Raw genomic sequence first — 23,341 nt, 5'->3', positions numbered from 1 at the left:
CAGACCAAATGGAAGCACTCAAAACTGAAAACATCCCAAGGGGCAGTTGAAAGCGGTTTTCCACTCATCCCCTTTCTTTATACGAACTCTGTAATATGCCTCTCATAGGTCTAACTTGATAAAAAACTTCCCCTTCGCTAGATGGGCCAGCATGTCTTTCATGAGCGGCATGGGGTATATGTTTTCAGCACAAATGGCGTTCAGGTTCCTATAGTCAACTATAAGACGAAAGGAGCCATCTTTCTTTTCTCAGAACATCACTGGTGCTGCCACCAGAGGTCTAGCCGGTTGAATGAAGCCCCGCTCTAAATTTTTGTCTATGAATTTACGTAGCTCCCCTAATTCCTTTTGGGTCATGGGGTAAGCTTTTGGCTTTGGGAGCTTTACCCCTGGGAGTATGTCTATTGCACAGTCAGTAGGCCTACGGGGGGGTAGACCATCGGATACTTTTTCACTAAATACTTCTCGTAAGTCCCAGTATTCTTTGGGGATTCTCTCCTCCCCCTCTATCCATTCTGTCATTGCCCCCATCATGTCATGGGGCATGGCAGGCTCGTCCCTAGTGTCTCTTTCTTTCACTTTTGGCACTTTAGAGCAAAAACGTAGAACCCCTGTCCTCCAGTTAATATGTGGGTTCCATTTCCAGAGCCATGAGAGGCCTAGCAGCAAAGGTTGGTCCATTCCTGGGGCTACTATAAAATTTAGGACCTCCCGATGGTCTCCCATCATCATTTCTATGGGTTCCGTAATGAAGTGGGCGGGGCCTCCCCCTGCCTCAGAGCCATCTAACTGGCAGAAAGCTATAGGCCGACTCAAGGTTTTTAGTTTTAGTTCCATTTTCTCAACTACTTCGGGGCTGATGATGCAGAGTCTAGGAGCGCTAACATTTCACCTTTATTCCCCAAGGAAGGGACACGCAGTTTGACCGGGATTGTCAAGGGGCCCCCTTTCCAACTCACCAAAAGGTCTTCATCGGAATCGGACGTGGGTTCGCTGTCATCGGACTCAGTCGGCGTCCCATGCTCCTCCTCGATGGGAGTGGCCTTCTTGGCGACGCCTACTCCTGCCTTTGCCGTCTCTCGCGCCTTCTTGGTTGGCTTGCCTGGTTCCTTTCCACCACTAGGGGTTGTCTTCGACACCAGTTTCACTCGGCAGTCAGCTGCTTGGTGGCCTTCTTTTCCACATCTGAAGCAAGCGGTGGAACGTTTCCTCCCACTTTCCGTAGTAAGGGCGTCCTTTGGAGGGCCTCTAGAGAAATGGGTGGGGTTTTGTCTTCCGGTGTGCTCTGCTTGACTGCGATCCTTTGCCAGCTCGATTTCCATCTCCGCTGCCAGGGTATACCAGCCGTACAATGTGGTTGGAGAGGCCAGTGCCCGGCACAGTGCATACAGATCTCCATTCAGGCCATCTTTGTAAATGTCCACAAGGGTCACCTCCGATCATCCTCTCATCAAGGGAACCAGATCCTGGTTGTAGTCAGCCACTGGTCTCCTCCCTTGCCTGATGGTTTTCATCTGGCCTTTGGCCTTCTGCTCTGCCAGGGGGTCCTCGAACCTCCTCCTCAGTGCAGTCATAAAATGCTCATAGTTTTGCAGTAAGGGGGAGTGCCCGCTGTATAACGACACAAACCACGCAGCTGCTCTTCCAGTTAGGTTTTGGGTCACAGCTCTAACCTGCGCTGCCTGTGACCAATATTCTTCCTCCCAGTCCATCATATGGTTATTCACTAATGCCAGGAACAGTCCTAGCTCCTTGGCATCTCCATTGATTTTCCCAGATATGGGGGGAATTTTAGGCTTTTTCCTTCCTCTGTGCAGCCTCACTTGGTCAGCAGGTGGTGTATGCCCTCCATCCGACTCAGCTGCCTCTGGGAAGGGGATTTCTGGTTCTTCCAAAATCTCTATGCATTGGGAATCTCCCCCAGTTGCTCCCCTGGCAGTTTGTTCATCCTCTTCTCCCTCCCCCCTGGAGGACCGAATAGGAGATTCATACCTTTGGCGAGCTGCTTGCCTTACTTTCACCTCTCAGTAAAGACGCAATGCCTCGTCCAACTGGAGCCTGTCTCTGATCCAATCTGAAAATCTGGCTTTCCCCTTTCTCCTTTTAATCACTCCAGAGGGAAGCTCTTCAGGATCTGGTTGCCACATTTTTTCTTCCAGCTGTAATTGCTTCATCCACCGGGCTCTGCAGTCCTCCAGTTCAGGGTTAAAACTAACAGAAGAAAAACCTCCAGCCGGCTCCTCCAGTTCAGCAGCTGGCTGGCTTCCCATCAAAGTTTTCTTTTCGACCCCCTTGGTATTTTGGTTAAAATCCTGGTTGGTCGACATGCTGTGAGATCCAACTTAATGTCAGGCTGCCTCTGATTATATTTAGGAAAGAATACACCTTGACTTCATTTGTAAATAAAAGAAAAGTACTTTTACTAAATACATCCGGACAACAGCTGTGTAAAGTTGGATCTGAGACAAAATATGGCTAACATCCCATATCCCCTCGTTAGTCCCTCCTTCCCACAAAAGGTCAGGCAGGTCTGGTCCAATGCCAGCTCCTTCTCACCCCCCGTGGTAATCTTCTTCCGAAGGTCTCCGGCAGCTTCTTATCTCAAGAATGCAGGGTACTTCGGAGAGTACATCTGCCGTTTATGCTGATTCAAACATTTGCTGCCCCGTCCCTTCCTTTTATGTCAGAGGACACTCTTAAAGGGCCCTCTTCTGTTAATCTGAATAGATCTTAGGTTCATGGCTATTTTACATTAACATACTGACATAGCACTCTAGCTACTGAAAACAAATTGCACACATATAAGAGTAAAGCTTGGAGTGGAGGCTGACATATGGCCAGCTCAATGTCACTCGTGTGATGGCCCGGGTCAGGTTGGGGGAAGCTGTGGTGGCCCAATTGGGACTGGGGGGTGGATCTTGTCTCCAGTGGAGAAGGCGAAACCAGGGAGAGCACTGAACCGTTGTCCTCCAGTGGAGCCTTGCTATCCCTTAGGCCACATAGATACCCCTGGACAGTAGCACAGGCTGTCCAGAGCCCTAGGCAGCAGAGGGCAAGCACCCTGCCCGGCCCTCAAACTCTCAGGGCACCTGGACCCCACAGCTCTGCCCATCCGAGCCCCACTTCCCAGAGGGGTGCCCGGCTGAACTTACCTCCGGTTGCTCATAGTGTGTGCGGAGGGCAAAGTGTGTGGATCAGAGGAAGGCCCACTCCCTCTGCATGCAAGGAGATCTGGCTGTGTAATGAAATCATCCTCAGCGATAATATAGGACAATGATGGCTAACCTTTTTGTGTGCCAAAAGTGGGAGGAGCGCGGGGGTCACACGCATGTGTGCCCATACCCATAATTCAATGCGCCCCGCACCCTACACATGTGCGCATGACCCCCCATGCTCCCCCTGCTTTTGGCATGCAATGGCCCGGTGGGCTTGGTAGGCCCGTTTTTTGCTCTCAGGCTCCAGAGGCTTTCTAGGAGTCTGAGGAAGGCGAAAATGGCATTCCCCCCCCAGGAGCCCTCCAGAGGCCAGAAACAGCCCTTCCCCGACTTCTGGTGGGCCCGGAAGGCCTGCAAATCAGCTGGCTAGCACGCACATGCCACTGGAGCTGAGCTAGGGCAACGCTTGCGTGCCATCTGTGGCATGTTTACATAGGTTTGCCATCACAGGTATAGATCACCATCCTCTTTCCCTTTACTGTCCCTTCAAATGCAAAAAAGGAAACATTTCTCCTTTTGTTTTGCTTATAGTTTGTTTTGCTAGCCCTCTGCCAGCGAAAATGGAGCTTGAGGGGACTCTAAGCCCCCCCCCCAAGACTCTATTTTTAGCTGCAACCGCTTCCTGCACCCCTCTGCCAGTGAAAATAGAGTGTTTGGTCCTCCTGAACCCCCCAAGCTGTTTTCCCTGGCAGAGGCACTGCAAGTCAATCCTTCGCTGTTTCCAGGGCTGCCCCATGGGCCAGATCCAAGCCTTGAGTTTGACACCCCTGCAATAATTACCTGTACAATCATAGACATTATCATTAATAAAAATCTCCTAAGATATATAATCCCTAGAGAGGAATGCAGTTTTATTGCCAAAAGCAGTTCAGTTGCATATATTTAGAATAAATGTCAGAATATGGTAATATTACTGGTGGATTTTACAGCTGTTGGTACAAACATAATCAATATGAGAAGCATCTGATAAAAGTAAAGCATATATGCAATAATAAAGTGAAAGCTTAACAAATGTGTTAAACAAAAGCTTTAATGTGTCCCATTGGTTTTTAATGTATTCATGAATAAACTTAAAAGGAATGCTTAAGACAATGGAAGTTTAATGGAAATGTGAGTGTAGCTTCATATGCAGATGATGCTATATTATTGGCTGAGAATCTGAATGCTTTGCAGTGAAAGATGTAACTTTCATCTCAACTCAACATACAGATCTGAAAAGTTAAGAAAAAGTTATACATAAATGATGAAAAATGTGACAAGTAGGTGAATTTGTACACTATCATAGGATATGTACTAAAAATGGGAAAATAAATGAGATACAGTACATATGAGTAAATTTAAATAAGGGAATTTTAAATCCTGGTAGAAAAATAGCAAATAATAGTTGATTTATTTATCATGAAATAAATGTTGGAAAAAGCAAAGTTGAATGTATATGTCAGACGTGCCTCCTTTCAAAACTAAAGAAAGAAAAAAAACCAACGCCATTGTTTGTAGAGAAAGGTATCTTTTACTAAGAATGAACTGAATGCAATGAAATAAAGCAAGTTCTGAGTAATAGGCATGTCTTACACATACATGTCCCCACATAAATCCCACCTCCCTCCAAAGGTCAAACAATCCACTTCTCCCTCAAGCGTCATGTGGAGGTCAACTTCAGATGATGTCATCTCTCTGCTATGCACAACCATTGGTTCTTAGGTTTTGATTTCATCAGTTTCGTTTCTGGACCAGTCTCCTCCCCCTCCCACCTATGGCAGCTGAAGCAGCTGGCCCACAATTAAAGATACAGTACCTATTTCCAATGCCTAGCACTAAAAACAGCAATAAACCAATTAACTGAGCAATACAACAATAAAACAAAACCAGCATGCAGAAGCTGACAGTGTACTTGTGCCCATTTTGTGATTCAGTAGTGAAAACTGAATGTCAGGGGAAACAAAAAAGTGTGCCGAGTATAGATTATTCGAGTAGTACTAAAGAAACTAGAGTGAATTGCCCAGGTATCAAATACAATTGTATATTATTGAACTGAATAAAAAAATGAATGAGCAGTATGAAAGAAATAAATGTTTCATGTGGTCATATACAGAGAATAAAACCAATAAAGGAAGAGCAAATTAGCAAGTGGAAAATAAAATAACATTCTGAATGTGAGAAACTTAAAGAAATAAAAAAGGGTTTTTTCTCTCTTTTAATCTCATTGTTTTGTTTTACTATTTCATTGTATTGAAATAATAAAACACTACATAATTTTACTATTGCCAAAGCTTATCTATATCAAAAGGAAATAGTTTTATAGTTATGCATGAAGAATTTTGATGTGATCTAAATTCAGAATTAAACTAGTACTAGTACTAGTGATTTTATCTCTGTGTATCATATGCTAATACAGAAAATGATCAAATGGCCTTACTTTTATTTAGTTTTATTTAATGATATTTTGATATGGTAAAACGTATCTCCTGAGTTCTACAGGCAAACAATATACAAATGAAATTTTAAAACCACGTTTATTTTAATACAAAATGTGTTGCATCATTACAGAAGTAACCTTAACTGTCTATCTTCACATGCATGGATAATCTTCACATCTCCATTTAATTGTAAGCTTATACTGGTTTCCAATACTGTTGAAAAATCTTGGTAGAAATTTTCCCTTTTGTGCTTTTTCAATTAGTACTCTACAGCTACTTTATTTTTGGACTGCTAATGAGATGGGCATTGCAAATTGTGCTTTACATACACAGTATATGCATCAAAGTTGCAAATATATAGTGATCTCAAATATTAGATGCACTTGGTCGCACACTAATGCTGTGCAATTTCTAAATAAGGGGTTAATCATCCTTGTGATAAAACAGAAGCATCACACAGTAATAAACCTTACCACTTGACCTGAAAAACTGCAATAGGAAAAGTAATTTTTTATTGTCCCAGATTGAATTTATATGCATTTTGATAGATACTTGAAAATACCAAGCACCTTATTGGTTAAAGTACATTTTACACAGTACAACCAAAACATTTTTATTTATAACACCTAATAGCATCTACACTTTAAGTGTATGTACAAATTCAACAAAATATCTACATATAAAAGCTCACTTAAAATTAAACTTGATGCAAGTTATGAAAAACCAATTTATTGGCAAATGAAACTGAGCACTCCTTCAACCATAGGTTGTTATATAACATTTTATATTTGGAGGTAAACCTTTTCAATGATAATGTGTGTGTGTGTGCATGTGTGTGTTTATGAGAGGGAGTTTGCAATTAATATGAGGCCATTTAAATAAAATTAAACTTAGGATTTATTAAATGGTTTAACTCTTTTGTAGGATTCTATACTCTGTTTCATGCCAAGCATTCTACTAAAAGCTACATTCTGATTTTCTGACAGGATAAATATGCTATTGTGAGGATACTCTATTAGCATATTATTTTGAGAATAGCTGTATTTACATTAGCAAAATATACTAATGCAGCATTTTTGTATAAGTCACATGAGATCTTGAAAATGCAAGCTGTATTTTATAGTTCATCTCCATAAATAAAGAAATCTCAATGAGTTTTAATGTAGCTTAAATACAAGCCATTCCTAATTAAACCAACATATCTGGGTATTTGAAAGTGATTGAATTACTTTGGCAATTAATCACACACTGTTAAAGTCAACAGAGTTGGATAAAATACATTCGGAACATTCCTGCAAGTACTCTTTCTGCATTTGTTTGGTGTTTGCTTAAGTACCACTTTTACCATGTTCAGAAAACTTCCTGGTGGATGATGCCAGTTATAGAATATAATGAAATGCACATTATTTGAAGGTACTGAATATATTTTGCCATGTATATTTCTGGTCTAACTTTTTATAATTTGAAAATTTTACATCTGTAAGTGTACAACTCCAAAATGAATTAAAAAAAAGAAAACATAAAACCCAATGTGTACTATATTTCAAAAAATAGAACACTGTGGTTTAGTAATATTTTGTAATTAAAAAGCCTATAAAATAAGAGAAGCAAAAAGCAGATATCAGAATCTTAGTTAGCATCAGAAAATGTGTCATACTTAATCATTTTCAATCATATACTGTACATCCTGTTCCTAACTGTCTTGCAAGAGACATAATGACATTAAGCTAGACATTGTCACCAATTTCACAGCAATGTCCACAAAGACATTGAAGTTCTATATACTACTATAACACTTTGACAATGAGAATGGACTTGAGGGATTTAGTTAAAGACTGTTTAACAAATTATGAAAATCATTTTCACTTGTATAACTGATTTTTTTAGATATATGTAACATTTTGCATGCATTATACTGCATTTGCAATATTAACTGTTCTTCTTCATCTTAACATCTTTATAAACGAATGCTGTGGAAAATGCTTCAAGTTTTACATTCTGATTTAGATTTTTGTTATAAATTCTATACTTATAGAAAAAACACTTCATTGGTTAGAATATTTGTTTCTTTTCTTATCTGTAATTAGGGAAACAAATATAAGTGTGATGTAGATGTTGATATGGCAATTTCTTTAATTAGACAAATGAATTCATTGCATTAACTGGGGAAGGAGCTTCAGAACTTTCATTTCCTTCTGTAGGTTCTTTCTCTTTTTTCCCACTATATTGTCCAATAAAGGAACCATCCTCATTGAACTGACCATTGACTCCTTCTCCATAATCAACTAAACTATCATCACTGTCTTCCTTTTTCACAGTCCTGTCTGAGGGTGACCTGCTTCCTTTTTTCAGAGGCTTGTGATCATCCACGTCACTGAAAAAAATAAAGGAGCCATCTTTTAGAAACAAGTACAGCAAATATATTTTCTGTAGTTAACTAAGAAATAAATGATGCGTACTGATTTTTGGCAACATTTAGTTAGTACATGATAAACACAAATTAATGAAGTGCAATTGGCATGGATACATAGTACACTCATGGTTTAAACACATGAAGCTTCCAATAGCAGAACACCATTTTTTACCATCAAAAACCATACATGGGTTTTGGCTTCAAATTTTGCACCAGAACAAAAAAATTGCAAGCATTCAAATATAAAATTATGGTGTGCATTGAAATTAGTTTGTTAAATTTCTTAATTTTCAATTCCTTCATATGAATGAGAAATGAATTTGATTATATGAAAACACTGATTCCTTCATTACAAAAATATAATAAATAATATGTTCTATTTTACACATATCAGGGTTGAAATATTTAACCTTACCTTTTAAGAGGCCTATATATTTCATTAAGAGTACAGAAGAAACAAATGAAAATAAACTAAGAAGAAAAGCAGACGCTATACCCTGACAGTGATCAGTAATTAATTGAACCAGAACCAGAACTTAATCACCCATTTAAATATTTCCAAAGAATGAACAAATATTTTTATAAACAGTTGTTGCCAGGTTTGAATAAAGTCACAGATGTTATGTAATGCCACTGGAGAAAGTGCACAATTATATAAAAATATATATTTTGCTGTTCTGCTGAAATAACCAATAAGAATGCATAAACATTGCATGTCCCAATTTTAATAATTAGCTATGCAAACATTGCTAATAATGAGTCATTCAGGTACACAAGGCACCTGTTCTTACCTTATTCCAAAGCAAGCAATGCAAAAAAAAATGTTTTGCCAGAACAGTGCTACCTTTTAACAAAGATACAATTGTACACTATCTTAACAATGTAGAATTCATTTATATAGAAATGGATTCCTTGCTATTTTATATACTGAGCTAGATATATTGGTGAATTTATTTTACAAATCAGTACGTCATGGATTTTTGTGTGTGTATGCTACGATAAAGGGGCAGACTTCAACACTATCTGCTAATGAATCAATTCTAAGTGTATCAAATAAATGTGGTGAATATTTGAGTGGTTTTGCCAAAACTTTATACCTTTATTTTCGTTCTATTTCTCTAAAAAATTACACACTATTGTCTATGATAGGACTATCTTTTTTTACCTGGTAGCTGTCAGCTGTAGATTCTCCAGCATGGGTTTCTGCAGCGTGCTTGCTATCGGCTCCCACAGAAATGGGGAGGGGGGCTTGGGCATTTGGGATGGAGAAATGAGCTGGTATGTAGCAGTCCCATGAGAGCTGGAAGGGAGGTTTGTACTCATGAATTATGCACTGCTGAGTGGAGTTGGGTTATATGTCAAGATCAACCATGACTCTAGATGCAAAAAATACCTGAAGAGGAGCTCTCCCACAACATCATGCTGAACGTTGATTGGACTCTCAGTGCTGGACCCTGGGGAGATGGATTTGGGGTGTTTTTCAATGTGAAACTTTCACATGTTTGACTCAGATCTTGCCTTGCTTTTGCTGCTATCATTTCAAACTTAGTAAAAGTATCTCTCGTTTAATTCAATGGAGTTGGGGGTTTTCTTTCTTGGGTTTTGAATGGAGGCAGGCCTGACATTAGGCAAGATCTGCTTTATCAGCCAACCCGGAGACCCTAGTCTGCCGTAGAGGCTGAGTACTCAATGTCAACCCGTACGAGTGACCGGGAAGAGTCCAGAGCTCTGGGATCCACCTCTCTTCGGCCATGCCAGAGCCTATATGAGATGGAGTGGCTGGAGGAGCTGCAACTGAATGAGGAGGCAATCTGAGCCAGATGGTTGCTAGGTGTAGGACAGCTGGAAGACCATGGGAAGCACCCACCAAGGATGACCTTCACCAGAGACTTCGCTCTGCTTGACTCTGACAAGGAGGACCTCATGCTGAGCCATGCATTGCAACTGCTACATGAGGTGATCAAGAGTCAGAGAGCTTGAGAAATCCTTACCAGAAGCCTGCCCAGCCATCACATGGAGAGACTGGCCAGGCAGCAGAGGGAGTGGCCCCTTCCACATTTATGGCGGCATCCTTCGGACCTTTCGCCGCGAACTTAAGACTTATTTATTCCGTCACGCAGGACTGGCTTGAATTTTAATTTTTTAATTGATTTTATGGGTTTTAATTTTTATTAATTTTATAGGGTTTGATTGTATTTTAAAATTGGGCCAAATTTAATAAGTTTTTTAATGTCTGTTTTTAGTATTGCATTGTATTTTATCTTTTCATTGTATTTTATCTTGGCTGTAAACCGCCCTGAGTCCTTCGGGAGAAGGGTGGTATACAAATTAAAATATTATTATTATTATTATTATTATTATTATTATTATTATTATTATTATTATTATTATTATTATTATTATTATTATTATTATTATTATTATTATTATTATCCTCTGTTGCTCCACAGGGGGCAGTTACAGCTATAGCTGCTCAGCCAGCAAGCACAGCAGTGGCTCAGCCCCCGCCCCCCCCCGGTGGGTGGGTGGAAATCCCCGGAGGCATCGAATTCCTAAGGTTCCTCTGCTGGAAGTAAAATACGGATATTCTTTCTAGCCCAAGTCTGGAATCACATGCAGGAGTATGGAGATGAATTGGGATCTGAGACAGCCAGAGTGAGATGTGTCACCATGGCCCTGGAAGGAGCTGCAGTAGAGTGGATGGTTACTCTTCACAACAACAATGCTCCCAAACTATGGAGCTATGATCAATTTACGGTGGCACTTCATCAGCAGTTCGAGGACCCCTAGCTAAATGCTAAACTAGGACTTGAATGAAGACCATTACATAGGGGCAGAATACACCCAGGAGTTCTGTGCTGTCCTGCCATATGTCCACCTTGCCTGAGGAAGTCCTGATGGAATGTTACAAGGATGGGCTCAATGATGAAATCTATCCCACCTGCTTTTCCTGAAGGGCCCTTCGAGAATTCCAGCGTTGGTATGTGTTGAGGTGGAAATCGATCTGGCCAGGGACCGGCACCATGGCAATCGCAGCTGGAACAAGTCCTCCCCTCCTGCTCATAAAGATCCCCCAAAAGCTGCCAAAGGTAGGCCAGCTCCCAAACTGAGGTCCACAATGTGCTTCAAGTGAGGAAAGGAGGGACACCGAGCAGCTGATTGCCATTTGGCCAAACCAAGCCCCAAACCTGCAGCTGCTGGGGGCAAGAAACTTGAGAAGCAGCTGCCAAGGTACCATGAAACAGCCTTGAAGATTGAGTTTTTCCCTCCTGCACAGGAGGAACTGGGAGGAACCCCCACCGGAGGAGAGTGAGACAGACTCTGTCAACAACCCAGGGGTGAAATGCTCCCGGTTTGCACCGGATCTCCCGATCTGAAAGCGATGGTGATGGGAGGTTCGGAGAACTGGTAGCAAAAATCCCTGCCTCCCCCCACCCCAGCTGAGCCGCCCGATCATCAGAGTTTTTTTTTTAACTTTTAAAAGCATTTTTTCTTCTGCCAAAAAAAAAGCTTTTAAAAGTAAAAAAAAAACCTCTGATGATCGCGTGGCTCAGCTGGGTGCTAGCCAAAAAACGGGGGGGGGGGTGTCAATTTTTCCTTCCACAGGCTTCCTGAAGCCTGAAGCCTGCTGGGAGGAAAAACAGACTTCCCCCCCCTCCCCGTTTTTTGGTGTGACTAGCAGGATTCAGGTAGGCTGGGAGGAAAAATGGTGTGTGTGTGTGCTTGTGGGGTCGTTTTTGAGAGAGAGAGAGGAAGGAGGGAGGCAGGGAAGGAATGAAAGAAGGAGGAGAGGAAGGAAGGGGTACAAAACTGGCACTAGATGCAGAGGATAATCCAGGGCTGGAAGGGACCTGGAGGTCATCTAGTCCAGGGGTCTTCAACCTTGGTCACTTTAAGACTTGTGGACTTCAACCCCCAGAATTCCTCAGCCAGCTTTGCTTAAAGTGGCCAAGGTTGGAGACCTCTGATCTAGTCCAACCCTGCTCCAGCAGGACATTGTTAGTGAGTTTCTGTCTTTTGATCCCCCAGTCACATAGCCGTCCGCGCCCACCCAGTCACATGACCAAGCCATGCCCCCAAGCCACGCCCACAGAACCGGTAACAAAAAAAAATAAGATTTCACCCCTGCAGCTCATTTCATGTGGATGGGGAGCCACAAAGAGACTTTGGATTTTGTTGTAGCCCCCGGAATGGTTAACCCAAACAGGGCCCTCCTGATTGGATTAACCTGGCTCCAAAAATGGAACCCTCTTCTGAACTGGAGGAAGGGGCTTCTAAGAATCAGTTCCCAATTAAGAGGGAACGGGGGAGAGAAACCCTCACAAAGAGCCAAGATTACAGGTGAATTAGGGGTTGCAGTGCAGGAGCACATAAAAGGAGAGGAGAATATCCCAAAGGAATACTGGGACCTCAGGGAGGCATTCAGCGAGCGAAGCTCTGATGTGCTCCTGCCTCATAACCCCCAGACTGCATCATAGAAATCATCCATGGGGCGAAATTCCCCAAGCCAAAAATCTATTCAATAACTCCATATGAGTTAGATGAATTGCAGGACTTTATGGACAAGAATTTGAAGCGGGAATTCATCCAACCAGCTAGACCGTGGGTGGCCGCTCCAGTGTTGTTTCGTGGATTATAAAGGGTTAAATGGTGTGTGTATGTATGTGTGTAGAATGTTTACCCGCTGCCGCTAATGAAGGACATGCTGGCGCATTTAGCCAAAGGAAAAATCTTTACTAAGCTGGACTTGAGGGAAGCTTATTATAGAGTTTGCATTAAGGAGGGAGATGAATGGAAAACTGCCTTTAATTGCCCTTTGGGTTGCTTCCAGTTCAGTGCTCCCATTTGGATTTCAAGAGGCACCTGTGTTAATGCAATTAATCAATGAGGTGCTGCATGAACATTTGTACAAAGGGGTCCTGATTTACCTATGTGACATTCTCATATACATGGAGACTATGGAGGAGCATGTGAAGCTAGTGTGTGCAGTTCTGAATAAACTCAGAGTCGGTGCATTGTATGCTAAATTGTCCAAATGTGAGTTTCACAGGACAAGATTGACTACTTGGGCTATCGCATATCACATGACGGGATAGAGATGGACCCTAAAAAGATGTCTTGGAATTGGTGCCCCCCACCCCGCACTAGAAAGCAGTTACAGAGTTTTCTGGGTTTTGCTAATTTTTATAGACAATTCATCCCTTCTTTTGCTAAGATCTTGTATTAGGTCTTGTATTCAGACCTATCTAGTGGCGATAAAAGCGGCAAAATATACCTATTTCTCTGCTCTTATCGCATCGGCAGATAACCGCCCAGCCACCATGTTTAGGGTGACCCGCTCCCTGCTCTCGCAGGAGGCTCGGGAGGACCCCTTGCAGGGGCGTGCTGAGGATTTTGTACAGTATCTGTCCGATAAAATCGCTCGGATTCGGGACGGGCTGGACACTGATTGGATAGATCCAGGCGAGGGGACGGGGACAAGTCTTGTGGATATTATTTGGGCTGAATTCGATCCTGTGACTCCTGACGACATGGACAGGTTGTTGGCTAGGCTGAATCCCACCACATGTTTATTGGACCCGTGTCCCTCCTGGTTGGTACTGGCCACACGGAGGTGACACGAGGCTGGCTCCTGGGAATTATCAATGCCTCCTTGTTGGAGGGCACTTTTCCCGCCACCCTGAAAGAGGCGGTGGTGAGGCCCCTCCTCAAGAAGCCTTCCTTGGACCCAGCTGTATTGGCGAACTATCGTCCAGTCTCCAACCTTCGCTTTTTGGCAAAGGTTGTTGAGAGTGTGGTGGCATATCAGCTTCCCCAATACCTGGAGGAAACTGTCTTTCTAGACCCGTTCCAGTCCGGCTTCAGACCTGGTTACAGCACCAAGACGGCTTTGGTCGCGTTGGTGGATGACCTCTGGAGGGCTCGGGACAGGGGATGTTCTTCTGTCCTGGTCCTGTTAGATCTCTCAGCGGCTTTTGATACCATCGACCATGGTATCCTGCTGCGGCGGTTGGAAGGATTGGGAGTGGGAGGCACTATCTCTCTAACCGTTCGCAGACGGTGTTGGCAGGGGGGCAGAGATCAACCTCTGGGTCCCTCACTTGTGGGGTGCCTCAGGGGTCGGTTCTCTCGCCTCTCCTGTTCAACATCTATATGAAGCCGCTGGGTGAGGTTATCCGTGGTTTCGGGGTGGATTATCATCTGTACGCTGATGATACTCAGCTGTACATTTCCACCCCGAACCACCCCAACGAAGCTGTCAAGGTGATGGACCAGTGTCTTGAGGCCGTGCGGGTCTGGATGGGGAGGAACAGGCTCCAACTCAACCCTACCAAGACAGAGTGGCTGTGGGTTCCGGCGTCCCGGTACAGTCAGCTTACACCTTCGCTGACTGTGGAGGGTGAAGTTCTGACCCCCAGGGAAGGGTGCGCAACTTGGGCGTTCTCCTGGACGATTGGCTGTCTTTAGAAGAACATTTGATGGCCGTCGCCAGGGGAGCATTCTATCAGGTTCGCCTGATGCGCCAGTTGCACCCCTTTCTTGACCGGGACTCCTTATGCACGGTCACTCATGCCCTTGTTACCTCTTGCCTGGAGTATTGCAATGCTCTCTACATGGGGCTCCCCTTGAAGAGCACCGGGAGGCTCCAGCTAGTCCAGAATGCGGCTGCACGGGTAATTGTGGGAGCATCACGTTGCTCTCATATAACACCTATCCTGCACGGCCTGCACTGGCTGCCGGTAGCCTTACAAGCGCAATTCAAGGTGCTAGTGCTCACCTTTAAAGCGCTCCATGGCTTAGGACCGGGCTATTTACGAGACCGCCTTCTGCCACCGATAGCCTCCCAATGACCTGTGCGCTCCCACAGAGTGGGCCTGCTCCGGGTGCCATCAGCCAAACAGTGCCGGCTAGTGACCTCCAGGGGGAGAGCCTTCTCTGTGGCAGCACCGATCCTATGGAATGAGTTACCTCCAGGGTTACGCCAACTTCCCAACCTCCGTACCTTCAAGCGGGAACTGAAGACTCTGCTATTCAATCGGGCGGGACTAGCCTAAATATTATTTTAATTTAATATTTTAGTTTAACTTAATTTTAATTGAATTTTAATTGTATTAATCTATTTATAATTTTATATTTTAGGGTTTTATATCGGTCTTTTGACCGTTTTAGTTTTAAATTGGCCGGTTAAATATTTCATTTTAAATGTATTTTAAATTTGGGATTTGTATTGTGTACCTATGTGTTTTAAATAAGGCAGTACACCGCCCTGAGTCCTTTGGGAGAAGGGCGGTCTAGAAATCTAATAAATAAATAAATAAATAAATAAGATTGCATTATCCATTACTAACCTCTTGAAAACTAAGGGAGAAACCAAGCCTGTGATGCAATCTTTGTGGACCTGTTATTTCTTCCTTAAATCTTAAATATTCCTTGAGGTTGATTATTTCTTACTTTTGGTTCTTATCTTTTCTAACTTCCAAAAGCACTTTATCTATATTTTTTAATTTTTATTTATTTATTTATTTATTTATTTATAATCCAATTTCTATACCCGAAGACTCAGGGCGATGTACAGCCAATAAAACGACAGAAATCCTAAACAAATTAAAATACTATAACAAGTTTAAAAATTTGATTCAACCGCTGTATACTTAAAATATTAGCTAAAATTTTATCAAAAACTAAAACCCTATTAAAACCCTATTAAAACCCACTAAAACCCCCCATACTAAAATCAATCAGGCCAGCCCCGCTTGGTGAAAAAAGAAAGTCTTGAGCTCGCGTTTAAAGGTCCGGAGATCAGGGAGGAGACGGAGTCCCACCAGCAGCTCATTCCATAGAGCCGGGGCCCCCACAGAGAATGCTCTTCTCCTGGGGGCCGCCAGCCAACATTGACTAGCCGACGGCACCCTAAGAAGGCCCTCCCTGTGAGCGCGCACTGGACGTACCGGACAATGGGAGGTAACTGTCGGCAGCAGGCGGTCCCGTAAATATCCCGGTCCAATGCCATGGAGCGCTTTAAAGGTGATAACCAACACCTTGAAGCGCACCCGGAAGACCACCGGCAACCAATGCAGCCTGCGCAGGAGAGGTGTTACATGGGAGCTATGGGGGGCTCCCTCAATCCCCCGCGCGGCCGCATTCTGTACCAGTTGGAGCTTCCGGGTGCTCCTCAAGGGGAGCCCCATGTAAAGAGCATTGCAGTAATCCAGACGGGAAGTGACGAGGGCATGAGTGACCGTGCATAACGAGTCCCAGTCCAGGAAAGGGCGCAATTGGCGAATCAGGCGAACCTGATGAAAAGCTCCCCTGGCGATGGCTGTCAAATGGTCTTCTAAAGACAGCCATGCATCCAGGAGAACGCCTAAATTGCGCACCGATTCCCTGGGGGCTAACGATTCGCCCCCACAGTCAGCAATGGAGTAAGCTGACTGTACCGGGACGCCGGCATCCACAGCCACTCCGTCTTGGATGGGTTGAGTCGGAGCCTGTTCGTCCCCATCCAGACCCGAACGGCCTCAAGACACCGAGTCATCACATCGACTGCTTCGTTGGGGTGGTTCGGGGTGGAGATGTACAGTTGAGTATCGTCAGCATACAGCTGACAGCTCACCCCGAAACCACGGATGATCTCTCCCAGCGGCTTCATATAAATGTTGAACAGGAGGGGTGAGTGATTAGTGATTCCCGGGATTTCAAATTATGAACTTGGTGGTCCCTGAGGTCCAAAAGGTTGGGGACCCCTGCTCTAAACTGTTCAACATGTGTATGGAGTTCCTGATCGTATTATCTCAGACAGGGGTGTGGAATTCACCTCCCAATTTTGGCAGGAATTCCTTAAACTGTAAGGCTCCAGCCAGGGATTAAGCTCTGCCCACCACCCTCAAACTAATGGAGCTTGTGAATAAACCAGCTCGGTTCTGAACAGTAGTACCTTAGATGCTACATGAATTACCAGCAGGACAATTGGACTGACCTGCTACCCTTTGCATATTAAAGGACTTATTATAAGGACTCAGGGCGGTTTACAGCCATATTAAAAACACAAAAATACACATAATATAAATAACAAATTTATGGAATATTGGAAAATAGCTGATATATATTTAAATCAACCAAGTCCAAGTATTGTTCCTTAAGCAAGTGATTCATCACTTTCTGTTTAAACATAGTAGAAAATTCTTCCAGCAAAATAGGAGTGATGAACAGAATCTTTTGAGGTCCTAATAAGCCAATTTCGAAAAGGATCTTACAGACAAATAATGACACCAATACAATGAAGAAATATATGTATTCTCTCAGAGCACAAATAACAAAACTGATTTAAATCAAAGTTAGTAGGAGATAGGACTTCCGGTTGGTGCCACCTTTCTCGCTGGGTGCCTAATTAAGGCACTCCGCACTGGATATCGTAAAAGCCGGTGAAAACAGCATAGAACAGCTGTTCCCGGCTTCAATTTCCCTCTCTGGGTGAAAGAGAGAGAATAGAGCAGCGGGCGGAGTGGTAGATTCCCCTAGGGGCTTTGTTTTTGTTATGCAGAGTCCCTAAGGGTCGAATCCCATTGAATCCTGCTAATCTCCAGTCTTCAGAGCGCTCCTGCAAAAGCAGGAAAAGAGGAAGGTGTCCACCTCTGCTCAATTGATTTCTTTTTGTGGATTTCTACATGCAGACGGAAGAAGCACAAGTGAACAATTATTGGATTGCAAGTATTTTTGATTTCCTGACTTCTACCTTTTAAAAAGAGAAACTTTTTCCCCCTTGCTTTAACTGACTGTTTAAAATGGCGTCTGAGGGGAAGTGAAAGTAAAATGAAGTAAAGTGAAAAGGAGCAGGCTGCGTAACTAAGAAGCTAGGAAACACTATTTGTGGATTGTAATGAATTGAGCTCTTCTATACTTAAAGGAGAAAGAAGTTTTTAAACTTAAATTCTCTGACTTTTAAATATTGAAATGTCTACTAAACCACCTAAGAATGCTGGTAGAAGGGGCTCTGAAATAGCTTTGGAAGATTTGATTAAAGAACAAGGGAAAATCTTTGAGGATAAGTTTAAGGAGATGATGGATGACATAAAAGAAATAAAAGAAGATAATAAAAAGATAAGAGAAGATATTTTGATCGCTTTTCAAGGTTTGGCAAAAAGATTGGTGGGGGTAGAGGAGGAGGTGCAAGAAATTGTTCAGTCAAACCAGCAACTAGATAATCGAATGGGAGGAATGCAAATAAAATTGGATAAAAATGAAGATCAAGTGGTGGTGATGCAGAATAGAATGATGGAAGGAGCTTTGAGAATTAGGGGGTTTAAGGAAGAAAAGGGGGGGACTTCCGGTGGCGCCACCTTCTTCGCTGAGTTCCTAATTAAGGGGCTCCATACTGAACATCGTAAAAGCCAGGAAAAGCCGGCTTTAATCTCTTTCTCTGGATGAAAGGGAAAAGATAAGAGCTGCGGGGGTGTGGTGGTAGACCTTCCCAGGGGCTTTGTTTTTAATTAAGCAGAGCCCTGGGTTGAGAGTCCCATAAATATTCCTGCCAAGCTCCGACTTCAGTGCCTGCCTGCAAAAGCAGGAAAAGAAGAAAGTGTCCATCTCTGCTAATTGTCTTATCTTTATGGATTCCTATAAGCAGACGGAATGAGCTTGAGTGAACAATTACTGGATTGCAAGTATTTTTGATTTCCTGACTTCTACCCTTTTAAAAAGAGAAACTTTTTTTTCTTTGTTTCAACTGAATCTTTAAGATGGCGCCTGAAAGGGAGTGAAAGTGAAGAATGGAATTCTAAACAGCCTGTGTAACTAAGAAGCTGAGAAATGTTATCTGTGGATTTTAATGAAGTGAAGTGAGCTCTCCTATACTTAAAGGGGAAAAGAGAAGTTTCTAGACTTATATTTTGTGAATTTTAAAAACTGAAATGGCTACTAAACCACCTAAGACTGGGGGTAGAAGGGGTTCTGAACCAGCTTTAGAAGATTTGATTAAAGAACAAGGGAAAGTCTTTGAAGAAAAGTTTAAGGAGATAATGGATAATAATGAGAAAATAGAGAGGAAATAAAAGAGAATAATAAAAAAATAAGAGAAGATATTTTGATGGCTTTCCAAGGTTTGGCAAAAAGACTGGAGGTGATGGAGGAGGAGGTGCAAGAAATTGCTCAGTCAAATCAGCAAATAGAAAATAGAATGGGGGGAATGCAAATTAAATTGGACAAAAATGAAGATCAAGTGGTGGTGATGCAGTATAGAATGATGGAAGGAGCTCTGAGAATTAGGGGTTTGAATGAGGAGAAAGGGGAAGATTTAAAAAAAATTTTATCGGAAGCTCTGGCTGAATTTATTGAACTTGATCCACAAGAGGTTGCTTATCAAATTGACAAAATTTATAGAGTTAATTCCTGGATTGCTAGGCAGAAGAAACTTCCTAGAAACATTGTGGTTTATTTTTTGAAAAGAACAGTGAGAAATCAAATTTTGCAAGTTGTATTTCAGAAAAACTTGAAAATAGGGGAACAGGAGCTGAAGGTTTTGAAAGAGATTCCTCCCAATATGTTAAGGGATAGAAAGGACTTTACATTTTTTACACAAGAACTTAAGAAATACCAGATTCAATTTAGATGTGAGGTTCCAGTTGGTTTGACAGTGTATTATCAAGGAAGGAGATATCATATTGATACAGTGCTTAAGGCCAAAGATTTTCTTTCCACTGTGCTGAAACTTGAAGTAGAAATAATAGAAAAAAGAATTCAAGAGACTCAAATGGGTGTGGAAGCGGAGGTGATTCCAGTGATGTTACCATCTGAGGAACAACCACAAGAACAAAGACTGACGAGGGGAGCACTTAAGCATAAAGAAAAGGAGCAACAAACTCAAAGTAAAATTCAGGATTCTGCTACAGAAGCGGTGGGAGGAGCAAGGCCGAAGATACGGGAGGACGATCTTCAGCTGATCGCTCAAAAGCTTCAGCAGGCCAGTAATGGCAAATAAAATCTTGACCTGGAATGTCAATGGTTTGAATTCAGCTCAGAAGAGAAGAAAAATATTTCATTATTTGAAACAATTTAGAAATGATGTAATTTGTTTACAAGAAACGCATATTAAACTATCAGATCAAAAGTACTTACTAAACTCAAAGTTAGGTAAACATTTTGTTGCTTCTGCTTTGGACAAAAAACATGGCATAGTGGTTTATTTGAGAAAAGATATACCAGCCAAGTTAATAGAGGCAGATATTCACGGAAGATATATTGCTATTGAACTTACAATAGAAACAAAAAAGACCCTTTTGTTTGGTATATATGCACCCAATCAGCAACAAGAAAAATTTTATAGAATGTTGTATGATAAGTTGATTCTATGGGATTATAAATCGTGCATTATATTGGGAGATTGGAATGGAGTAATAGATACACGAAAGGACAAGAGAACTTTTTCTAAGAAGATACCTGCACATGCAAAGCTGCCTAAATCCTTTTTTGACATGATAGAAGATTTTGAGTTGAGAGATGTATGGAGACTGCGGAATTTGGAGGAAAGAGACTATACTTTTTTCTCTGATAGGCATCAATCCTTCTCACGTATTGATTTTATTTTAATTTCTAATGACTTGCTTTTTAAGGTGAAGAAAACTAAGATATTTCCAAGATGTTTGTCTGATCATAGTCCTGTTTGGATGGAATTGCAATATGGAAAAGAGGTAGAAGAACTTGGAGATTAAATGAAAATTTGTTTAGATATCAGGATAATGTAAATCAATGTAAAAAGCAGATGAAAGAATTTTTTGATTATAATTTGAATAACGAAACATCGATAGAAATGGTTTGGGACGCCAGTAAAGCTTTTATGAGAGGTGTATTAATATATATTAATAATAGACAGAGAAATAAGCAACAAAGACAGCGTAGGTATTTAGAAGAGGAAATTTATAAGAAACAACAATTATTAATACATAACCCCATGATCAAAAACTTAAAGATGCAATAAAGTTATTACAGAATCAATTTAATATGATAATAGCTGATCAGGTGGCAACAAATATACAATATGCCAAACATAATACTTTTTGTAATGCAAATAGGCCTGGTAGGTGGTTAGCATATACTTTAAGGAAAAGACAAAAACAACGTACTATAGAAAAAATAGAATATAAAGGTAAAGAGAGATATCAACAGGATAAAATTAAAAAAGCTTTTTTAGAATATTATACAAATTTATATCTTAAAGATAATATATTGAATAGGGATATTGATAATTATTTGAAGGAATATAAGGTTAAAAATTTAACTTTAGAACAAACGGATGAACTGAATCGGCCTATAACTTCGGAAGAAATTATTTTGGTAATTAAACAATTAAAAATGGGGAAAACTCCTGGTACGGATGGGCTTACAGTTAGTTATTATAGGAATTTACAGGATGAGATGTTAGGTCCACTTAAGGAATTATTTAATCAGATACAATTAGGAGGGGGAATTCCCCCCTCATGGAGAACTTCTTTTATTCCATTGATACCAAAATAGGAACAGGATTGTTCTAAACCTGGGAATTACAGGCCAATTTCACTTTTAAATAATGATTATAAGATTTTTGTTAAAATAATAGCTAATAGATTAATGTTAATTTTGCAGCGGAGAATTCATAATGATCAATCTGGATTTATAAAAGGGAGACAGATGAGGAATAATGTTAGGCAGATTGTTAATTTATTGGAGTATTTAGAAAAGAAAAATTTTATTCCAGCAGCATTTATTTTTCTCGATGCAGAGAAAGCTTTTGATCGATTGCATTGGGATTTTTTATTTAAATTAATAGAAAAGATGCAATTTGGAGATGGGTTTATAAGAATAATTAGGGCAATCTATGGAGAGCAAACAGCACAGATTATAATTAATGGTAGCTGAACAGAACCTTTTAAGATTGCGAAAGGAACAAGACAGGGATGTCCTTTATCACCATTATTGTTTATTTTAACTCTAGAACCATTATTGGATAAAATACGAGAAGTAAAGGAGATAGAGGGAATTAAAGTTAGACAATATGAATATAAACTGAGAGCTTTTGCAGATGACTTGGTGATTACTTTAACAAACCCTATAAATTCTAGTATATCTTTGTTGGAAATAATTGATCGATATGGGAAGGTTTCAGGGTTTAAGGTAAATCAGAATAAGACAAAAGTGATAATAAAAAATATGGCCAGACAACAGAAAGAAAAATTAGAGGAAATAACAGGATTTGAAATTGTAAAGAAGGTTAAATACTTAGGGGTTTATATTACATCGTCAAATGTGAAATTGTATAAGAATAACTATGAGGTTTTATGGCAAAAAGTTCAGAAGGAGTTGATTGTTTGGAAAAAATTGCAATTATCCTTGCTGGGAGAATTGCTGCTATTAAAATGAATGTTTTACCTAGATTTTGTATTCCTCTTTCAGATGATACCAATAATTAAGAAAGATAAGAATCTTGAGGAATGGCAGAAGGGAATTAACAAATTTATATGGGAAGGTAAAAAAGCTAGGGTTAAAATGAAAATAATTCAAGATTCTCGAGAAAGGGGAGGTTTAAAAATGCCTAATTTTAAATTATATTATGAAGCAGCTGCTCTCTCTGTAATAAGTGATTGGTTTAATTTAACAGAGGACAGAATTTTGAATATAGAAGGTTATGATTTGCTATATGGATGGCATGCATATTTAATTTATGACAAAAAGTGGATAAGGCCTTTAAAATCATGTGTTAAGAAATGCCCTTCTGCGTGTTTGGAAAAATACTCTTATAAATTAAATTATAAGGTTCCTATATGGGCAAGTCCTAGACATACAGTAGAAAATATAAATATAGAACAGAATCAGGAAATGATTACATATAAAGATCTTTTGTATACTGAAAGAGGTAATTTGCAGTTAAAATCTCTGCAAGTATTAAGAGGAAGGAAAAATTATACTTGGTTTCAATATGAGCAACTATGTGCTAGATGGAAGGAGATCAGAAAATTGGTATAGAGCAGAACGAGGAAATTTGGTAAAGCAAATTAGAAATCAGTCTCAGGAGCATATAAAGAGATTGTATAATGTGTTACTTGAAATAGATTCTGAAAGGGACTTGGTAAAGGATTGTATGATAAAGTGGGCACAAAATATTCAGGAGCCAATATTATTGGAAACTTGGTAAAAAATTTGTGTTAGAAATGTTAAATTCACATGAGCACAGAATCTGAGGAAAATTTTTATAAAATGTTTTATAGATGGCATCTAGATCCTAAAAAATTATCGTGTATGTATCCAGATATGCAAGCAAAATGTTGGAG

The 23,341-nt window shown here is 41.0% G+C and overlaps 1 protein-coding gene across 19 annotated transcripts in view; it reads right to left on the bottom strand.

Moving 5' to 3' along the window:
- Nucleotides 1-6,122: 6,122 nt before the first annotated feature.
- Nucleotides 6,123-23,341, bottom strand: part of NRCAM (neuronal cell adhesion molecule) — a 328,107-nt gene continuing 310,888 nt past the window's right edge. For 18 of the 19 annotated variants that reach the window (XM_058191808.1, XM_058191818.1, XM_058191821.1 and 15 more), the window contains one exon: nt 6,123-8,006. In XM_058191808.1, the coding sequence (XP_058047791.1) occupies nt 7,769-8,006 (238 nt within the window). In that variant the 3' untranslated portion in view covers nt 6,123-7,768. The remainder of the gene's footprint in view (nt 8,007-23,341) is intronic. The other variant, XM_058191825.1, reaches the window with a different exon arrangement.

The sequence above is a fragment of the Ahaetulla prasina genome, chromosome 7, assembly GCF_028640845.1.
Source record: "Ahaetulla prasina isolate Xishuangbanna chromosome 7, ASM2864084v1, whole genome shotgun sequence".
Taxonomy (NCBI): Eukaryota; Metazoa; Chordata; class Lepidosauria; order Squamata; family Colubridae; genus Ahaetulla; species Ahaetulla prasina.
The sequence above is the reverse complement of the archived record's forward strand: the minus strand, read 5'-3'. Positions and strand labels throughout refer to the sequence as shown.